The sequence below is a fragment of the Microtus ochrogaster genome, assembly GCF_000317375.1.
Source record: "Microtus ochrogaster isolate Prairie Vole_2 chromosome 6 unlocalized genomic scaffold, MicOch1.0 chr6_random_2, whole genome shotgun sequence".
Classification (NCBI taxonomy): domain Eukaryota; kingdom Metazoa; phylum Chordata; class Mammalia; order Rodentia; family Cricetidae; genus Microtus; species Microtus ochrogaster.
The window spans coordinates 5802369-5824735 of NW_004949095.1; the positions used below are offsets into that span (position 1 = coordinate 5802369).

General features: G+C 41.1%; 1 protein-coding gene across 4 annotated transcripts in view; it reads right to left on the bottom strand.

Annotated features, from left to right (window-relative positions):
* Positions 1-645: 645 nt before the first annotated feature.
* Ralgps2 (Ral GEF with PH domain and SH3 binding motif 2) overlaps positions 646-22367 on the bottom strand; it is a 157264-nt gene continuing 135542 nt past the window's right edge. For 3 of the 4 annotated variants that reach the window (XM_005363921.2, XM_026787585.1, XM_026787584.1), the window contains exons 15-20: positions 20766-20843; positions 19215-19320; positions 15776-15868; positions 10255-10360; positions 9620-9711; positions 646-5631 (exon numbers count right to left, since the gene is read on the bottom strand). In XM_005363921.2, coding sequence (XP_005363978.1) covers positions 5602-5631; positions 9620-9711; positions 10255-10360; positions 15776-15868; positions 19215-19320; positions 20766-20843 — 505 coding nt within the window. In that variant the 3' untranslated portion in view covers positions 646-5601. The remainder of the gene's footprint in view (positions 5632-9619; positions 9712-10254; positions 10361-15775; positions 15869-19214; positions 19321-20765; positions 20844-22367) is intronic. The other variant, XM_013352534.2, reaches the window with a different exon arrangement.

Sequence of the window (22367 nt, forward strand, 5' to 3'; positions counted from 1 at the left end):
CAACCCAACCAACCAAACCAGCCAGCCAGCCAGGCAGCCAGGCAGCCAGCCAGCCAGCCAGCCAACCAACCAACCAAACCAGCCAGCCAGCAAACCCAACCAACCAAACTAGCCAGCCAGCCAGCCAACTAACCAACCAAACAACCAACCAAATGAAGTCTTACCTGGCCTCAAAGGTCAGACAGAAGGATCTCAAATTCAAGTCCTTTTGGATTGCAATAAAAAAAAAAAAAAAGCCAGCCCAAGCAATTTACTGAGATTCTGTCTTAAAGGAGACAGGATTATACCTCAGTGGCAGAATGTTTGCTTAGCATACATGATGACCTAGGTACAATATCTAGTCCTGGAGGCAAAATGTTGAGTATTAGAACCTATGGGATTGTTTGAGCAATGATGCCTCTGGGGGGACTGTTCACATTCACGGGGGGAGGGGGGGTAGTAGAAGATCCCTCTATATACAATGAATGCCAGAGCATTCTCATTCTGGGCATAGTCATTCAGAACTTCTCTCTGTAGCAACCGTTCTTATTAATTTCTTCTGAAAAGTTAAAAAAAACCCAAACCAAACCAACAAAGGTGACAGCATTTTAAATGCAAATACAGTAACAAAACATCACACCACACAATCTATAATTTTAAGTCATTTATTTCAATAGAAATATTTCAGAAAATTGTTCTTAAATTCATCTTAAGTTAGCTTATGCAAACGCACTGAAGATCACACACTCACTTCTGCATATTAAAAGGAAACAAAACCAGAGAGGAACCAAGTTGCACATCACTCAAGGAGGTCATAGTGCAAGTGAACACTTCATCATTAAGTACCTCAAGATAACTGAAACAAAGGATGAAAATGGCTTGTGAATTTTTCTTTCTTTTTTTAATATTAGTTTTGGATATTTATCCCTACCGATGTTTGAGCTCTTCCTTCCAGGTCCTTCAGTGGACTGTCAAAGAATGGACATCTACAATCAAGCTGCAGATTGGGTCTCCCATCAGCTATCATAGTCACAGCCACTAACTCAATACTTCCTGGAACTGTACTGTGAGTTCTACCAGGTGACATCTTCAGGGACATGACATTCGTTACTTGATATAAAAATTTGAAATATCCTGCTGATATTTGGCATTTTCTGCTCTCCTTCCCACAAGCACTCCATGAATTCCTTTAACTCTATAGTTTGTAGACCAATTGGCTGGAATCAGATTTTAAATTTTGCTAAAAAACCACTAAGGACCTGCTAACCCTTTCACTGGCTCCAAAGACCATGTGTGTCTGTGTCTACCACTCTCTAAGGATTCTGAAAACAGCATTTCTACTCAGACAACAGTATCTCCCGGCCTTCCAACATCCTAAGCAAAATGCTTCCAAACTTTGCTTTGGCTGAAAAACTTAGCTTAGGTTTCTCTTGCCTGATTTATTAATAGCACTGTCTCTTTCTTGTGTATTTTCAAGTAAGCAATAACCAGCAGGGTAAGGGACTGCTTGTTCATTCTGTCTTAAAAAGGAAACTGAAATACATTTCATTTCTGGCTGAAGGGATCGCCACCAAGTATTTTAGTAAAACCGAAACAACTCCTGCATGCATCTTACTGTTAGGGATTTCCCCAACAGCTCTTGTCACTAAACCTAAGTTCAAAACAACATTCAAACATACTCAGACGGAGTTCTTCAGAGACAGCACTCAGAGTGCCATCAAAAGGCTCATGTGAGCGCATTTATGATTAACCTACCCAGACAAGACAGCAGCAGGGAGGGGGGGCTTATCTGCAAAAGAATTACGATTGGAGGTCTGCAGTGTCCAGATGTCTGTGCAGTCATCTTCAGGCTGCTGTGAAACTGTGGGTGAAGAGAGGGATGGCACACCCCTTAAGCCAGAGGATTAAGAGGGCAGGTGATTATAGCCGTCTTCAATGCCCTAAAACTGGTTTCCAAATTGATAAGGCACGGATCCAATGTTCTCCACACTATGGCTGGCAAGAGGGCAACTGCCTTCACTGAGCTGCAAAGCGGGAGTCTATGCATGTCTTCAGTAGAGCTCTCAAACTCAAGTCACTTTAGACACAAGCCATTTTTAGGGAAGCAAAGCCAAAAGGTACTTAAATCATTTTGAAAAGGTTCACATGTAATTTATCATCAAAGCTACTTAACAGCAATGTTTTTGTGTCTAAAAGGCTTAGAAAAAAAGCAACACCTGCCTGGCTGTAAAAGAAGGATGGTAATAAGAAATAATACAAAAGAAGAGAAAATGAGCCCTAAGAGGAGGCTAAAGTCAGACACGCCCACCACGGGCTCCCTTTTCTCGCAACACTCCTGCTGGGGCTCCGGCACAATCAAGCTCAGCTTCATTTTCAAAAGGATACAATTCTTTTAAAAGTCTTGGGGGCAGAGGATTTTTAAATTAAAGCTTATCTTCCATTAAGCCACCCTGGTACCTCTCGTTTGCAGAAGGTAACAGGATGGCTCAAAACCCAGTTAGAAAGGAAAGTGCCTCCATAAACAGGAAGGATACCAACAGAAGGTATGTTCTCTTAAGAAGCCAATGAATGAAGTCTATTAGTACTCATTTCCAGTCAATACAGTGCCTCACAGTTTTAAGTGTATGTAATTAACAGATCTAACCTCGGGAAAAGCCTTTCTGCTAAAGGCTTTGGATAATCCCCAGAGGCTGACAAAGCTGCACTCACAGGGACCCATCTCAGCTACTGAGGGGTCTAAGCGTGACTCCATTCCTCCCAACCACACTGCTTGTTGGGCTTCTTTATAAACCTCACGGAGAAAACAAAGCCCATCATCAACTCTGCAGGTGTGATCACCCTGACTATTGACACTGAGGCCCAAGAGCAGCAGACTATGAAGAAGGTGGTTCTGCTCATACAGAAAAAGTGACCGCCACGGAAACATGCTGAGGAGAGAGATACTCCCAAACTGGGTCCTCCTTTGAATTGTTTACACAAATACACACTGAACAAAACCAAAAAGAAAGATGTATTTCATCAATTCTCTTTTGACCCTTACAGCATAGACACTACAGCGAAGATATTTTGAAAATAAGCAGGTGGAGTGCAAACAGTGCCTGGGCATTGTGCAGTCATTTCTCAGGTACACTCTAACATGGACGTAAGAAAAAGAAGTCGTCAGATGAGACACGGCTAGCACTACACACCACTCACCAAGTCTAGAACACCCTGTTCCGTCTGCTCATACACCAGCTGAAGTATATGCTTTAACTGAATTTCTAAAGAGCTCTCCCTGGCTAGGAGAGAAACGAGTGAGCTTTAATGTTCATGAAAATGAGCCTGTGAGTCACTTTACAACTGAGTGTAATAGGATTGTGTAATAGGATTCATTCTCCAACAAATAAAGTACTCAAACATTTAATATAGTTTGGCAATGTTTTCTTTGCTTCAATTATAATCTGCTACCATTTTGTGAATTATAGATCAAAAAACTCAAGCTATTCTATGTCACTCATCTCTCAGTTTCTAAAATCATCCTAAGAAACAACGGCTGATGTTTAAAGCAAATTTTAAGGTACAAAAATAGCTTCAGTCAGCCAGAGGCCACAATGCTAACACAGACTGGCTAATCAAATCTGAACGTGGTTCTCTGCCTACACATCCGCAGGTGTCGAGAACTGGTGCAGCAAACACGTCTTCCACCTCTGTGCTTTCTCTTTGGCAAAACTGAGGCCGGCCTCTGCTAGCTGCCCTTCTCCACAGATGCGATTTACCTACAACGTCACGGCTTAGCTTACTCTGATAAAGTAGCAATAAGCCACAGGGTTCTTATTCACAGTATCTCAGAAACCGCAGTACACTATTTAAAACATTTCAGGAGCAAGATAAACTAAGATATTGCTAAAAATATGCAAAACAAAGTAAGATGTGCAAAGTCTACATTATAATACTGCTGGCTACTCAGTAATGTTTGTCTGTGTATACCCAACATGAGTTAAGCTTAGACCATTATACAAAAAATCATTCCATACAGGTGGTGTGTGCCTTCTCCTGCTTGTCAATGAAACACCAAATAATCTATTTCTGTCACATGACAAACACATTTGAATTATTTAAATTAAAACCACTCAGAAAAGGCTCTTCACTTTCTCTTGAACTGATCTCCTTTTTAGCTAATTATTTAGCTAAATTATTGTACACACAGTATTTTCTAATTAAGCTCAGTGGACTTGATGATAAAATATTTCTGATAAAAAGTATACAATTCTTTAAGTATACAAATGTGAGAAGTTTTACGTGTGACTCAAAGAAAGAACAATTTGCTTTGGAGGTGTAAGTCAAGGCCTCTCATGTGGAGCCACCACAAAGAGCTCAGCCCTCAGCAGTCTATTCAAGGGCCGTTCTTGGTCAAAGTTCGAGGCTCTCTCAAGTCCAACATTTATCTTAAAAATTAGATGCGTTATCGCCTAGGAAAGCACTCTCAAAACTGCTTGGCCAGTTATAACAAAATATAGCTTCAGGTTGGGGACCGACAGTAAGCTTTCTAAAAATGCTCTGGTACATCTTGGGAAGTCATACAGAGAAATGTTTTATATCTTTAACTTCTAGAGCGGCAAACTTTGCCTTTATTCTTCTTAAAACTGTTTTGTCTCACAATAAAATACATACATACATATGAAGAATCTTTTAAACAAGTACGCTCTTGAACCTCATACTGAACAAAAACAAATTCAATAAAAAGTCTGGCATAATGCACCTTAAACACTGCAAAGGGTGAGACCCTGGTACATACCAGGTCTTCACCACAATGACCAACACCTGTGACTTGAGAAAAATCTACAGAAACCTCAGCTTGGGATTATCATTTTCTATGCAGACTTGTGGCCCAACAGTGAATTCAACAGAAGGTAAAGCAGAGAGAAACAAGGTGTTTTCTGGAGCTTGCTGCGTGGGAACGCTTGGCCTCTGCACCTCCTTCAGGAGGTCACCTTCTTCTAGCACTCAAATCCGAAATGTAGAGTTTAAACACACCCCTCACCCCAAATAAAGCACACCCTATCCCAAACACCCCCCAACAGCTTGCACTGCCATCATCCAACTCCCACATCTTGCTGTGGGGAAATGAGGAAGCCAGGAGCAGAGGCTGAGCAGACCCTGCAGTGGGGCTGTCGGCCTGCTCCTCCCCGGTCCTTCTCACTGCACCTAAAACAGCTCTGGATGGAACCCATTAGAAAGGGTTTTCCTTTTTAAAGTGTATTTAAAAAAAAGATGGTTTCCCCTCCAAAATTAGTACAAAGTTAAAAGAAATGCAAAGTAGCTACAATTTATTCCAAGCCCAGCACCACCGGAAGATTCACACACACTGTTTGGTGTTGGCTTTCCTCTCACTCTGTTAAGGCAGTGGTTTCCACAGGTCAGTTCGGAGATAGAAGCGTAGTTCATGGCAGTTTGTTTTGCAACTCCAATTTGTTCTCTGGGAATATCTCACTTCATTCCCTGAAATTAGTGCTTTTGGTTCTGAGCTCCAGAGGCTGGGCTGGAGCCTGGGGGCTCTTCCTGGCACGGTATGGTGCGGCTGGTGCTCGCAGCAGGTCCTTGCTCCATGCAGGAACAACGGTACACCTCCTCTTTCTCCAGCTTTTACTCAAAAGTCATCAAGTTTGTAGGAACCTAAAAACACAAGCAGCCCACACTGACTGTTGCCACTCCAAACAGACTGCTCAGAAGCTGGTTTATTAGTCACTGACTACATTTGTCACCATGTCCTAAAGTGATTTTCCCCTTCACCAGTACCCTCTGGAATGAGGGCTCCGTAACTCAAAATTAAACATATAAATTGTGTTATTATATAGAAAAATGTAGGATTTCTTGTTAAATAAGCTGTTTTCAACAATTTATATAAGATCTAATAAACAAAATTTAGCAGGTATTCTGTCCAAACCCAAATCACTCTGACCTATGTGTATCTTTCTTAACACAAGGTCTCAACTTTGTAGCCCAGGCCTGGAGTGATATTTCATTTGTATTCTAATAAATAAAACTTGCCTGAAGACCAGAGAGTAAAACAGCTGCCCAAGTCAGCCTCACAGACCAGGCAGCGAGGCACACTTTTAATCCCAGCACTAGAGAGGAATGTAAGACAGGAGGAGACAGCTCTCAGAGAGTCTCATTCTGAGGATTCCTGGAGGCATGATTGCTACTTTGGACTGAGGTAGACGTATAGCCAGTGGCTGCCTGTTTTGCTTTTCTAACCTTCAAGTTGAACCCCAATATCTGTCTCTGGGTTTTTACTAATTGTGCTACACAGACAGGCCAGTCTTGAACTTTTTAGTATTAGGAATGCAAGCAACGAGTCATTGATGTGGGATTCCCCTCTGTATGCTGTGAATATGTTTTATTACCATTGGTTAATAAAGGAACTTCTTGGGCCTATGGCAGAACAGAATAGAGTAAGGTGGGAATTCGAGCAGAGATAGAGGAGAAAAGAAGGCAGAGTCAGAAAGACACCATGCAGCCGCCAAAGGAGAAAGATGCCTGCCTGCCAGAACCTTACTGGTAAAACATGAGCCTTGTGGTAAAATACAAAAATAATAAGAACAGATTAAGATGTAAGAATTATTTAATAAGAAGCCTAAGCTATTGGCCAAGCAGTGTTGAAATTAATACAGTTTCTGTGTGATTATTTTGGGTCCGGGAGGCCGGGAAACGAACGAGCTGCCTCCATCTACACGTCATCACATCGTTTAAATTTCTTTTAAAAGGAATTTGACAGGAAATGCTTCAGGGATTTATAACAGTGAGTCCAGCACGCCAAATCAGTTTAGGAAATCATTGAGTTAAGTTAATATGTTCTTTCAAGTAGGCAGGCTTGAATAGGAGGAAGAATACAGATGTTTTCGTGCCGTTCAGGGGCCTAATGGCTGTTTACTCAAACAAACAGATGCCACACATTACCATCAATTTCTCTATGTACATTTAAGAAAGCTACACTGAAGCCGGGCGATGGTGGCGCACGCCTTTAATCCCAGCACTCGGGAGGCAGAGGCAGGCGGATCTCTGTGAGTTCGAGACCAGCCTGGTCTACAGAGCGAGTTCCAGGACAGGCTCCAAAGCCACAGAGAAACCCTGTCTCGAAAAACCAAAAAAAAAAAAAAAAAAAAAAAAAAAAAAAAAAAAAAAAAAAAAAAAGAAAGCTACACTGAGAGCTCTATAGGAAATATGAAGGACTTTTCTATAAAAATACCAGAAATATGAAGAGTCAAATTTACCTTCAGTCAAATTTATCTTGTGTGGGGGCTGGAGAGATGGCTCAGAGGTTAAGAGCACTGACTGCTCTTCCAGAGGTCCTGAGTTCAATTCCCAGCAACCACATGGTGGCTCACAACCATCTGTAATGAGATCTGGTGCCCTCTTCTGGTCTGCAGCATATATGTAGGGAAAACACTGTATATAATAAATAAATCTTTAAAAAAAAAATTTATCTTGTGTGAATTAAAAAGTTTTTACCGTGGTCTTGGGGATGAAACTCAGGCAGGGCCTTGCGTGTGCTAGTTAAACGGGGTATACCACAGGCCTGCAAAACCCAACTGCGCTCTCTACCTGAAGGCTACAGGGAGTCACAGACAGCACAGCTTCCAGCTGCTCTCACAGGCCACAGACTCTCTCTGTACCTGCTCCCTCTGGAGCTGGAGTTACACAGGTAGCTGGCAACTAGATGTGGGTGATGGGACTCAAGCCACACAGACGCAGCAAGCACCCTCAACCACTGCACAATATCTCCAGCCTCAGCCAATTCTGAGACAATATCATAACTGAGTTATAACTCAAGGGCTCATGTGCTTAAGATCCCAGGTTTGGTGTTATGGAATCTTTATTTTAAAAAAGTGAGCTTCATTTTCTAAATCACCCAAATGTGTCTTAAGATCTCTTTTGCATTTGAGTCAGGGTCATTGAATAATTTTCAAACTTCATAGGGTCTATTATAAATTTGCTAACTCTCTGTTTAATATAAAACAAGCAGAAAACAAAACCATTTTTGCACATCTGTGTGATATTAGGAAGTTTTTTTGTTTCTTCTGTAGCTTTAGAACCTGTTCTGGAACTAGCTCTTGTAGAACAGGCTGGCCTCAAACTCACAGAGATCCACCTGCCTCTGCCTCCCGAGTGCTGGGATTAAAGGCGTGTGCCACCACCGCCCGGCAGGAAGGTTTACTAATACAGTAAAAGATGTGCGCCTTTCTTTATGCTAGTTGCTATGCATACTCCTGGATTAATCTTGAAACCTGAGACGTTTGTTTTTGTTTTTTTGAGACAGGGTTTCTCTGTGGGTAGCCCTGGCTGTCCTAGAACTCACTTTGTAGACCAGGCTGGCCTGGAACTCAGAGGTCTTCCTGACTCTGCTTCCCAGTGCTGGGATTAATGTGTGCAGCAATGCCAGCTGGCTGGAATCTGGGATTCTTTACAAGTAAGAATACCTCTGACCATATGGAAAGAAAATGCATAGCATGGAAGAGAACTCTGAAAGCCTTCTTTATTTATCTTAGGCAAAATAAAGACTGTTTCTTTCATTCTGCCCCAAACACTAACTTATATTAAAGGGCAAAAACCTTTGTATTTTTAAGTCCTTCAAGGAGTTGCTAAAGGCTGTACCAATTATTTTTCCCTTCCACACATCACTGAAATAATAATATAGAACAAGCCCACCCGACAACACTTACAAAGGAAAGGCAAATGGCAACTGGGTTCAAGGCCCAGCACCTGCACATGTTGAATGTGTAAAGTCACTGGTGTATTAGAGCCAGTTTTCTTATTTATGAAGAGTTGCAATAGCCTGATGTAACATAAAAAGAGTAAAATCCAAAACAATTTAAGCCCTCAGAATTTATAGTGCACAACACTGTCTGCTGATAGGCAGTGATGGCACAAAAATAAATGGCAAGGTCTAAATTTGTGACTCACGACTGTGGCTGTGTTTCCTGTCTGCTAACCTGTGGGTCAGGGCATCTCTGCAAGAGGGCCCAGAGAACACAGCACAACAGACAGCCACCCTGTACGGAGACAGGCTTTCCACTGGGTCACCATGGCTTCACTGCAACCATGGGAACTCACTTTAAGTTGTTACCAAAGATAAATCAGAGCTCTGTCCAAGTATCACCTGGATTTCACCCTTCTGATCTGTCATTTTCCCAAACATTGGCCATGTCCTGCATATTTTAAAAACTTCGAGCTTTATCTGCACGCTGGCTGTTGCCTGAATTGGCCCTCCACTCTCCATCTTCCCACCACTCAGGTGAGCATCATTGTCTCTGGGAAAGCTTGGTTACATATGGTGCCTTTCCCTACCAGTCTCTCTTCCTTTCACTCTGTATTGCACAGTTTCTTTACTTATTATCTTTCTAAAATATGGACTTCACACCTCACTGATTTCTATAAACAACAAAAATTATGAGAAAATTATCCAACTAGGTATGGTAGTGCATACATAAACCCCAGAACACTAGTGCTGAGGCAGGAGAGCCACAAGTTTGAGGTCAGCCTGAGCTAACTAGTGAGTTCCAGGCCAGCCTTGGCTATTTATTATACTCTGAATGTCTTTCTCTAACATACGTAAATAAAAATGCAGAAGTTACAGAGTCTGAGGAGGAGGAGGACTACTCACCTGCTGTCTGTTGCTCTGGCAGGCTGCACTCAAGTGTTTAAACCACAGCATCGCATTCATCCTGCTGCCGGCTTGAAACTTGTATGAATTTCCTAAAATTACCAAAAGCAAGTAGAAAACAATAAATCTAAAGACAATACAACCTAACATTCCAGCCAGACAAGACAACTGAGTGAAACAGACCCCAGTGCTCAGCTTCAGAACTCTCTTCATCTGCAGCCTCATTTCCCAATGTACAGTTCTTTATGCCATATGCTCACAGGATCTGAAAATCACCTTTCTACCGTACGCACAGTGAAGGGATTGTGGTTCCCCAATTGTTCATTAAAGAAGCTGTGTGGTTTCTCTAGATAGTCTGCAAATGCTATCACGCCACCCTTACTGTGCGCTCACTCTAGGAGGTACTGCCTATGTTACATATAGTGAGCCTTTGTTCAAAGTCAGAGTATAGACTCCATGAGTTGGATTACTTGGGCTTTTAATCTAAGCTTAGAACAGAAAAATGGAATAAAAGTACTATCAAAAGACGCAGTTCCTCCACCCTCCATCCGTGTTGGTGATGCAGCAGACTCAGAATCAGGGCTCAGGAGTGAGTGTCTGCAGCACCTCTGATCCCCGTCTGGCTAGCAGCTCACCTTTCTCGGAGTCAGTCAGCAGGAAGAGGTCTGGGTGCTCTGGATCGTCAGCCATCATTACCATCCACCCCACCACAGACACATTCTTATTTGACGTTGATTTGAACTAGGAATGTAAGATAATCAGAGAAAACAAATGGTGACAACCAGTGACTTCTACGGCCAGTTCTCACTGAAAGGAAAGTGTCAGTCTGTCCTTAGGAGAGGTAAGCTGTATGACCTAATGCTGACCCAGGTCAGCTTGGCATGCCCTCTTTACACAGGCATGCCCAAGTGCCACGCTTCATCACAGACACTGTCCCACCGTACATTTCTGAAAAGCGTGTGCTTGTCGATCTGCTGCTTCTCCTGGTCAGTGTTTCCACCTAGAGAATTGGTTCTCAACCTTTCTTTTCTTTCTTTTTTGATTTTCGAGTCAGGGTTTCTCCGTAGCTTTTGGTTACTGTCCTGGAACTAGCTCTTGTAGACCAGGCTGGCCTCGAACTCACAGAGATCCTCCTGCCTCTGCCTCCCGAGTGCTGGGATTAAAGGCGTGCGCCACCACCGCCCGGCTGGTTCTCAACCTCTCTAAGGCTGTGACCCTTCAATATAGTTCCTCACGTGTGGTGACCCCAAACATACAGTTACTTTGTTGCTACTTCATAACTAATTTTGCTATTGCTATGAGTTGCAATGTAAGCACCTGTGTTTTCCCATGGTCTCCTGACCCACAGGCTGAAAACTGTTGACTTAGGAGCCACGGCTGCATCCTAACACATGTGCTTCCTCAGCCTGATGATTTCATATGCGAGCGAGGCTATTCAACAATTCTTACTTGTATTTGCAAAACCAAGAAAAATTACAAAAATTAAAAAAAGGGAGGTATTTTTAGCATGTTGGTTACTTTCATAGGTAACCACTCTTTTCTGTGGGGGAAAGGGCAGAAAGTAAGATTAGTCTCACTAAAAGGAATAAGGAGTGCTAAAAATACTACAACTCAAATCTAGCAGTGTGTAAAAAGTTGCCAGAAGTCACAGCACAGAGTACAAGTCACTTCCACCATGTGATTGCCAGTGTGGCTTGGTTAAATGCAAAACTTTATTAACCAAATAACTAAAATAAGAATAAGCAACAGAACCTCAGCCATTTTGTGAAGAAAAAACACAGGAAGGGTGAAACTCACTAAGTAACCAATGGCAGACAAAATAAAGCTGTGCTCCACACACTGACCACCGGGAGCCCCATTATTTCTGGTGACAGGAAACCTAATTTCCCTTTTCTGGAAAAGCTTAATATTTACACTCCTCAAGACATAACCCAGAGAATCTGTGCACAAGAACATCCACTGTAAGACTTTAAGACAATCCTGAAGCCATTTTTGACAATTCTGAATCCTCTCAGCCTCTGTGCCATAGTGCTTGCCCTCCTCCCCTGGGAACCAAGGACCTAACAGCTACACTCGCACGTACTCAGTTCCTGAACAATTACCCATATACGTATGCTTTGGTTCGGTCCTCTGGGAAACGGGGTCAAAATGACCTCTTACCTCATCTGATCTGGCAACAGCTCTCCAGTCAATTATTGGTAATAGCCCTTTCGAATAAGCCAATCAGAATAGTCAAAGAACAACCCCCCTTGCTTCTGTGGCCCCTTTAAAAATAGACTGTACCCGCTATTAGGGGTCCCTTGGCTTCCCGAATGCTGGGGGACCCTGTCATGACAGAATTAATAAAATCCTCATGCTTTTGCATCGGCTGTGGTGTGAGAGATGGTCTCTGGGGGCGACTCCTTCTCGGTGTTTGGACGCTAGAGTCCAACACCACCACAGAAATAGGGAAGAAACAACCTATCAAATACTCACCAAGAGAATGATGACTAAATTATGATAAACTCATAAAATAGAAGACTGTTTGGCTATGAAAAGCAGTAAGTGACAACCACAGATATCAACAATGACCTCAACAGTACAAAGCAGAGAAACTCAGTCTCACAAACAAACACACAAGCAGTTAGGTGTGGTCGCACACACCTTTAATCCCAGGAGAGGCAGGGGAGGAAGACCTCTGAGTTCAAGGCCAGCCTGGTTTACTGAGAAAGCTCCAGTCCAGAGAGGATAGATACACAGTGAGAAAAAGGAAAAGAGAATGTAAACACAAGTACAGTTAAAAAGTTAAACTGCCGTTTATGTAAGGAAACATGTATGGTAAAACTCTGAAGGAAAACAAGGCCGTGACAAAAATGACACGTAAGATGACGCCCACCGGAGAATGGCTCCCTCACAGCAACGACAGCTCTGGTGATGTGCTATGCCTTGCGCTAGAGGCTTAAACATGCTCGTTTACTACATGTCTTTCACAGTTAAAGTAACGGAAGGAATGACCACAGTACAACAGTGATGGGAGAGGCACAAAAATATAAAGGAAACCAGGTTAGGATGGCACACCCGACAGTGCAGAACTCACTTCAGAACAGACAGTGCAACTTTCTAAGGTGCTCCTCCTAACCTCTGCTGCATTAGCAAGCGACATACAGCCCAGAGCAAAGGCGGATGAGATATAAATACAGACACCCCACAAGGGCACAAGAGTCACGTTTGGGAAGTTATGCCCCTTTGCTGACCTCTTCCATGCATGGAAGTTTCACGCTAACTGGGTATATTTATGCTGTGATTGTGGTTTTAAACGACTAAGAACTATTTCCTTACTGATAATTATTTTGTGTATTTTAAGAGTTCTGTTATTATAACCATTATAGGAATATCCTTCTACCGATATCTTTGTGCACTTATTCAAAGGTAACTGGAGAAGTTTTTCTTAGATGAGAAATTACAGTATATTAAAGGAATACTGACAGCCCCCCAGCACCAGGCAAGCACACACGCTTGCACATACATACACACTTTCTGACCACATGTAATCTTATATCAGAGCTAATGCAATATCATCCATCTTTACATTTCTCTCTAATGAATAATCATTTAATAAAGCCTGTTAGTACATTTTACCTTCCATTAATTTCCCTGTTCTATTTTTCTGTTTTATTCTTTATAAATAACACAGTTTTCTCCCAAGTGCAGGTTTGGTTTTTAAAATTTTAACTAATAAAACACATTGTTCAATCATTACTATGTAGTGATAGATTTAAACATAGCTGTAGTTTTTTTTGCAATAAATATACTTTAAGTAAAACTTTACATAATCAGTATGCTTTCATTTTTAAACATTCAAAAAACAGAGACATAACAAAATAATACCTCTTCTTTCTTCCCAAGTTTATTCTTCATGGACCAACAAATAATAACTCCAATTCAGGTATATGTATGGCATATGGTTGCCAAGTATATTTCTTCTCTCCTCCCTCATTTTTGAGATTAGGTCTCACACTGTAGCCCAAGCTGGCCTTTGATTCATTGTAATCTTTGTGGACATCTCTAAATACATGCAAACAAGGGCAACACTAATTGGGTTCAGTAGGCTGCATATCTTTGTGTATACACACACACACACACACACACACACACACACACACACAAGAAATAATGTCATGAATTCAAGAGGAGAGACACAAGAGGAGTCGAGGGCAGAAATGATTCATACACAGTGTACTCATGTATGAAATTTGCAAATAAAAATTAAACATAACATGAACCAAACTGCCAAGTAATAAATGAACTATTGAGAGGACTAGACAGTTATCAAAGCATAAAACACAAATGGCCAGTAAATATTTTGAAATGTGTTTAATATCCTTAGCCACCAGGGAAATGCAAATTAAAACTACATTGAGATTCTACTTCACTTAGTCTAGATCAAGATAACAAATGTAGGTAAGAATGTGGGGAAGGAGGAAGCCTTGGTTACTGTGGGTGGGAGTGCAGGCATAATGGAAATAAGACCAGAGGTTTTATGACCCATAAACCCAGGTTTTATGTTATTTCATTTCTGGGCATGCACTTATATACATTCTATCACACCAGATACTTGCACTTCCATGTTTATTGCTGCTCTATCCACAATACTAAGCAAATAAAACCAACCTACATGTCTATCAGCAGGTGAATGGATAGTAAAAATATGCTATATAGACAATAGAATTTATCCAGTCACAAAGAAAAAGTGAAAACTGCATGAAATGGACGGGTCCAAAAAAAATGTGTGAGATAACCCACATTTGTGTGCAGATCCTACAGATCCTAGCTTTATGTTTATGTATGTGTGTAGATGTGGGCCTGCTTAGGCCATGAAGCCGAGAAGGGGACCAGAAGAAGAGAGAGTTGTTGGGGGAGCGGCACAGAACATGTGGCATGAAGTGGGAGAAGAGACTTCTGGTGGAAGAAAGGGGGTATAGGCTGGGGGCAGTGGGAAAAGATGGGGGAAGGAAGATCAACAAGACAAAACCTATGTGTGAAATACCATAATAAAATCTAAGACTTGGTATACTAATTAAAAAGTAAACATTCCGTAATTAAAAAGGCTGCATACAGAGAAAAGAGCATCCAGAGGCTTTTAAGGAAACATGGGGGTATGGAAGCTGCTGCTGTGACTACTGTGCCCACAGGTGCCTCTTCACTGCTGGGAGAGATGCCGCATTGGAGTCCGAGATAGGGTTTTTGTTGTTCTTTTTGGAACAGGGTCTTCTCTATGTAGTCCTGGAACTCATGGTGTGGCCTTGAAATCAGAGATCCTAACTTCTCTGCCTCTGAGTGCTAGGACTAAAGGTGTGTGTCATCATGCCCAGATATGAGACAGAATTTTAGGTATTGTTTTCATGTTCACATTTAAATAGTAGGAACTGAGGCTATAAGGCAGGGGTTTTTAGCCATGGTCTGACCCAATGCGGGTTGAGACAGGTCTAATCCCAAAACAGATATTTGCAATGTGCTATTTTCACATTTGCAATGGAAAAACTTGTAAACACAAATGTGATTCCAAGGCATTCCTTGGAATGGCTGTTGTAATAAGAGCGGCGGGCTGTGTCCCACCACCCAGCTAGCTTTACCCGAAATAATTACACGGACACTGTATTCTTTTAAACACTGTTTGGCCCTTTAGCTCTAGCCCTTACTGGCTAATTCTGATATCCCGATCAACCCATCTCTAATAATCTGTGAGCACCAGTCTTACCGGGAAGATTCTAGCCTACGTCCATCCTGGGTTGGAGCTTCATCGCGTGTGCCTCAGAGAGCAGAGCTATCCCCGCATCCGCCCAGGAGCTGGGAGCATGGCGTCTCTCTGAGGCGTCTGCCCCCGAGAGGAGAGCTGTCGAGTCTGAGCTCACTTCCTCTTCCTCCCAGCATTCTGTTCTGTTTATTCCTCCCACCTATGTTTTAACCTATCAGGGCAAGCAGCTTCTTTATTTAATTAACCAATGACCTCCCTCCATCAAATGGCTGTTTAAACACATTTCCAACTATAACATGCATTTAGGAGTAAGCATGACAGCAGCTGGATGAGAAACGTTATCTTGTATCCTATTAGGGGTATTCTCTGTACATCCAGGAAGAAGTGAAACAAAGCTAATGGTTTTGAGGAGGAATACTTACATGTTTTCTTTCTGTGGCCTTCAGAGATTTGGCAGCATAGTAAAAAAGCTGTGTTCCACACAGGGCTGCCCAGTACTTTGTCCAAGACGCTACCTGAAAAAGATAAACTTGAAAACATCACTGAAAGGCTCTGACTTGACATTCTTAGTGACACTATTCTATTCTTCACTTCAGTTATTAGAGACAGGTTACAGCATCTCTAAATCTGTATCTCGGATATCACTGTCACTTTCAGTGAAGACACTTCAGAAGTCAAGTAATTCCACATCTCATCAAGAATCCTAACTTTTGGGTGCTCAAGAGATGGCTCTGCCAATAAAGTGCTTGCTTGCTGTATGCAAGCATGAGGACCCGAGTTCAGATCCCCAGCACATGGAAAGGCTGTGTTCAGTTGCAAACATCTGTGGGTGGGAGACAGGTAGATTGCTGGCCACCCAGTTTAGCCACTGAGCTCATGGTTTAGTGAGATAAGGGGGAACGGCAGAAGCAGCTTTTTTCTTTGTATCTGATTACTTAGCAGCAGAGTATCATGGGAGGGAACACAGCTTTGCCAACAGGTAAGATTGTGTTTACCAATCTCATAGCACTTTTAAATATTATTTTACTCCATCAAGTCACTGTACTCTTTCTCTATTTTCCCTCTCTTTTTCTTTCTCTTTTCTCCTTTTCTTTTCTTTTGAGACAGGGTTTCTCAGTGTAGTCTTGGCTATCCGGGAACTTGTATAGGCAACTACTTCATACCCACTCCTCAAAGTTCTATTATACTAACTCCCATGATGTCATTACATAATTTCTGTTTAAATAGATTAAATCTGGATTAAAAAATAAAAACTTGTATTTTCAGCACACATTCCATAACTGCCTGTTTATAGACTCACAAAAATCAGCCTTCTTTCTTGCTATCAAAGTTCTGTTAACCCTGAAGCTATCAAAGACAAACTCAACTCCTTTTTTTTTTTTTTTTTTGGAGACAGGATTTCTGTGTAGCCCTGGATGTCCTAGAACTTACTCTGTAGGCCAGGCTGGGACTAAAGACATGAACCACCACCACTCAGCTATAAACTCAACTCTTTATGCTCTGGAAATCCAGTTCCTCTTTCTTAATTTGTGTTTGTAGTGATTCTTCTCTCCACTGCATCTCAATTTCCTCCCTCTTCCACCTAATTACACAGTGAGCCTGGAGTTTTCCCTCCTTAGAGTCCCCCTTTGCCCTCCGGACATCATCCAGCTCTTTTGCTCTTTTCACAGCAAGGTTTCTCACTCTTGCCCCTGCATTTGTTTTTCCTGTTTTCTAGTCAACCTCATTCTTGTGGCTTCCAGGGTTAGCAGCTGTTATTAAGGTTTCTGCTCAATCACACCATCCCTTAGCAGTGCTGACACAGGGTGACCCAGTACATGTGTGCTCACACCTCAAAGTCCAGCACTCAGGAAGCAGAGGTAGACGAATCTCTGAGTTAGAGGCCAGACTGGTTACTGAGGAAGTTCCAGGACAGCCAGGTCTACACAGAGAAACCCTGTCTTGAAAAATAAACAACAATAACAAAACCCCAAAACAACAAAGGAAGGAGTGGGCATGGATAGCAGCACACCCATAACTCAGGGTGCTGAGGCAGAAAGATCACTAACTCAGGGCTGTGATGCTGTACACATCTCTTTCTGGGGACACTTCCTCACGGTGCTAGCAATGCAGTCTGCCTTTGGAAGCCCATCTGTATGCTAACCTCTCTGCTTTCTTCAGGGGAGCACACTCTCCACAAGGCAGGCACTTAGTTTTGCATGCTTACTGCTAGATTCTAGCACCCAGCAGACAACAGCCCACATGTGACTCTAAGGTCACTCGAGAGCTAGCTTTCTGAATGTGTGTACCTTTGGTTTAATGTGATGTAAAAAGCAAAGTAAGATGACATAAATGGACCACTTTCACATTTTCAGAATCCCTTAGATTTTCAAAAGCTGTAAGTGTAGATATATGTCAAAGTATACATTTTATTATTCTTATTTTTTTTTAATGTTCTTTTAAGACAGGGTTTCACTATGTAACCCAGACTGGAACTTGTACTGTATATATCAGGCTGGCCTCAAACTCAAGAGGTCCGCCTACCTCTGCCTCCATGGTGCTGGGATCAAAGGCACGTGTCACCACTGCCTAGTAAATATATATTTTAAATTAAACTGTACTGTAATTTGAGAAAAGAAAAAACTTTTCTTAGTAATCAAACTATTATGCTGTGAGAAAAACCAAACTTTTTTTGCTATATACTACAAGTTCTGTCCTGTTAGTTTCTTGTTTCTGGCAGGGATATTTGGAGGACATGTAGTACTGGGATTCTGTTTACATGGAAAAATACATTACAAAGTTCAAATAAACTGATGGAACAAAATTATTCTAGTTCTTACGAATTACTCTACTTTCAATTTTTCTAAATAAATTATGATATACTTTTTCTTTCTTTTTTTTGAGACAAGGTCTCACTGTGTAGACTTAGTTTGGCCTGGAACTTATTATGTAAACTCTACTCCCTGAATAATGGGATTAAAGGTGTATGCCACCATACCCAGCTTATTATTGTTATTCTTAATGTATTTTCAGGGCCCATTAAAAAATAATTTTGGGTAAGAATTGCCTTAGAAACCGAAGTTCAGGACTATCTGATTAAGCACATTTAAAATGTGATTTAGCTGCAATCTACTTAATAGCTCCAATACTTTAATCAACAGGGTAAGGGAATCTGATGACCTGGAGCAGTGACTCCTTTCCCTTCATTCTTCACTTCCTGTGCACAAATAATTTTTAGACTAAATAAGATTGCCCAAGTCAATGGGGAAAACTACAGTAACCACCCGAGTTAGAATAAAAGCTGCAATGAGGCCCCAGACCTTATTAGGCCTCTGACCTCAGCACAACCAGCTCTGATGGAAGTGCCATTCAGGCTGTAAAACTCAGCACACAGACAGCACCACCTACCCAAACCAAAACAAAGGCCTAACCCAGCAAACTCCATAGTTCCGGGAAAGTCTCTACAAGCACTAACCTTGCTCTCTGGCTTCTGTAGTCTCACATCTGGCTAACTACTCTTGTTAAATGAAGTTTGTCAACTTAGGACATGGCTTTTGTGCTTCAAAATGCACTCTGATAAAGGCCTGGGATCCCAAACACCCAGTGTGGTCACCTAATAAAGCTGATAGACCCATGTCCAAGCAGTCTTCTCTGGGGAATACCCCACGAGGGAAACCAAGTGCAGTTCCTGTCTCTGTGTGCTCACCTTCTTGATTCAGAGTGAAGTGCTCCTTGTCCAGGAGAAACCAAAACCAAACCTAATGAGGACAGTGTGTTTTTAGTGACTACAACTCTACTACGGATCTATTTCTTTTCCAATTTTCATGCTTCTCGGGCCATTAGCATATCTCCAGACCTACATTAGAATAAGAGGAATCTTACTGTGGGTTTTTTGCCTTCTTTTAACAAAGTTTTTCTCCTGAGGACACCTTGAATAGTAACAGCTCCTGGGTACAAGTGCACCGCCAAGTCTTCCGACTCCGCAGAACTGTAACAACAAGACCAAGCAGAAAGCGGCTAAGCACATGTCTGAAGCAGTCATTAAGAGGGTCGGTAAATGAAACCCCAATATTCTTAACTTTAAAACTTTGATACTTTATTGAGAGCTGGTAAGACACTGAGGATTTTAAAGACTTACTGATTTGAGATTTATAAGTTGTCATAAAGCTAATGAGGAAGTTATTAAAGTCAGATGATTAAAAACACATTCGATTACATATTTCAACAGATACAACTTAGAAAGAGAGGAGGAATTCATTTGAACCAAGATTAGTTAAAAAAGTTAAGGCTTTTTTTTCCCCTTCTTAACATGCTACAGTACATCACTGTGGTAACGCATCAGAAACTCTGACTGCTGGCAAGAGAGACAAGGATTTTGTTAGAAGTATATAAAACAGAAAATGCAACTAACAAGCTCAAAACAAAACAAAACAAACAAAAAACCCTACAAAAACAACCCCAGAAAACTCACACTTAATTTTAAAGTATATAAATAAAAGTAACAGTGTCAACAACATGCTTTTAGAAACTGGCTTTCTGTAGTAAGTGTTAGTGACACTCCAAAGCTACCCGTGCCTATGATCTCTAAACAAAAAACCCCACGCTCAGGATTCCCATTTCATATGTTTTAGTAATCATTGTAATATAGTTCCTCAGTTTATTTTAGAGTCTATATTTAAAAAAGAATGATTAAAATGCCAATCTCTGGTGATGTGTTATGAGATGTAGAACTCTGAACACAGCAAAGAATGCAAGATGTTTAGTCTCTTTATAATTATTTAGGTGTCTTCAAAGTGACAACCTGGAATTTTCATGCTCCAGCTGTTTAAAAGGAGGGGACACACAAGAGGAGACACCACCAAGCACACAGGGTTTGCTTCTCAAGAACTGCTCTGTTCTTCTGAGTGATTTCCTGTTATGAGCCCAACCCCCGCATGGATCATCTTTAGGTGCTTCTACAGCTAATACAATGCAGAGGCCCAGCTAAAAAAAAATTGTTTAATGAAACAGACTTGTCTAAATTTAGGCTCTATGGTTTATCTGGATAAACAACTTACTTAAAAAAGACAAATAGAATAAAAACTTACTAGAAAAAGAAATGCTTTGATTGCAACTTAAGAGTAACAAATTGATTTTACACAGCTCAGCCGTAACCAGCATCATTAGACAGCGTGCAGTCAAAGGACTAACAATTTCATAGCATTTTGAAATGTGACATAAAGATGCAAATTTTAATAATTAGCCCTGTGACTTAGAAAGAATAGTTCAAATTTAAACTAGAATAAATCTTGGAAAGTTTTCATGGGCAATTTGTTTAGTTTTAAAACCAATTATTTGAGAAAGAAGAGAAAAAAAATGTCAGACAACACCCATATGAGCCAGCCACCAACACCAGAAGGGAGTTCTATGGCCCCTGATGCAGGGGAATTGTACCTGCTGGCCTTCGTGTGGCTTCGATAGCCATTTCGTGGCACTCTTGTCACCGGGCCGAGAGAATGGTATAATCTGTTCCTGTTGGATTCCATTATAAATTGTATACATTACACATATTTTTATTCATAGAATCATTAACACCTAGAATAGTACACTAGTTTGTAATCTAGCTTTCTATATTAATCCGTAAAAAGGGAAAGATAGGATTCTTTTTTAAAACATGCATCATAGTTACAATTTTTTCTACTGACTCTAGAAACACAGGTATAAGTATACACTAGACTATACAGCTATACAGCACTCATTCTCACGTCTATTACAACAACTGTTTATGGAAACTTGAAAATGTTCCACAGCCCCCTTTGCTCTTCTTGGATTCCAGTTTAAATATGACACACAGAATTGTATGAATAATTCATTTTATTATGTCCCTATGAAGACACCTAAAAGCAATGTGGCTTATAAACTTAAAATGAATGAGGAAAATTTCTTATCAAAGAAACTAGAAGAGACAAACTGAGGAGTGCATAGAGGCATTTTTTGTTTTTCCTATCAACTGTCAAAGCCAATAAATGCTAAGAATGGTATGAGTCCGTATCTATCCCAAATCATATCATATTTGATACAGGAAATATAAACCTGGAAACAATGGCATTTCTTTGTTTAGTAAAACCAAAGTATGAGATACATGATACTTAATCTAGTAAATAAGGGGAGAAGATAGTGGTTACAATTCAAACAATGATTCAGAGACTGGGGAGATGGCTCATGGAACAACATTTGCTACATGTGCTACACGCTTAGGACCCTAAGCTTGGTATGGAGCACTTGGTGTGTGTGTGCTTCAAGTCTGAATCTTTCTGGGCTGCATTTTTTAACTGATTTCAAATTGTTTGAAGAGCTACTGCTTTAACCCTGGCACAGGTATAGATGTTTTAACTGCAAACGTATGTTAAACAAACTGTGCCATACAGGAAGAACACCAGTATGAGGTATGAAGGTCAACACATTACAAACTGCCTTCCGAGATAACCTGCTGAGATGCAACACTACACTGGGTTTAAACAACCCATTTATAGTTTAAACAACCTAGGAAACAACTGCTAACCAATCCTGTTAATGAGAAATCTTTAAAGAGAAAGTTTCTAACAAGTAGTTTGAAATTAATGATTCAAATAAAATTTCAAGTGTTCCTGTTTAAAGTGACTGACCTGGAGTTTTCATATAACTGAAACAATGATGAGGCTCAGTGGGAGGCCCTGGGCTCAACCCCCAGCATTGCAAAACAAGCACCAACCCCCCACCTCCCCAGTCCACTTGCAGCTTATGACTTCGGATCTTGGTTTATGTGTAACAATGGAGTACTTATTTCTGTCAAGTCAAATGTCTTGAGCCAGATGAGGTACTGAAGTGGTAACTTAAGAGTTCCAATGGATGTGTGGTAAATACCCATTTGAATAACTTGTCCTTAGTCTCAGGGAGAGTTCTATTTGATGATCAACACGGCACACTATCTCTGCACAGATGACAGGGTGTGTAACTTAAAGCAACAAGAAAAGATAGCATGACCGTACAGTAGGTTAGCGAAAAGATAGCATGACC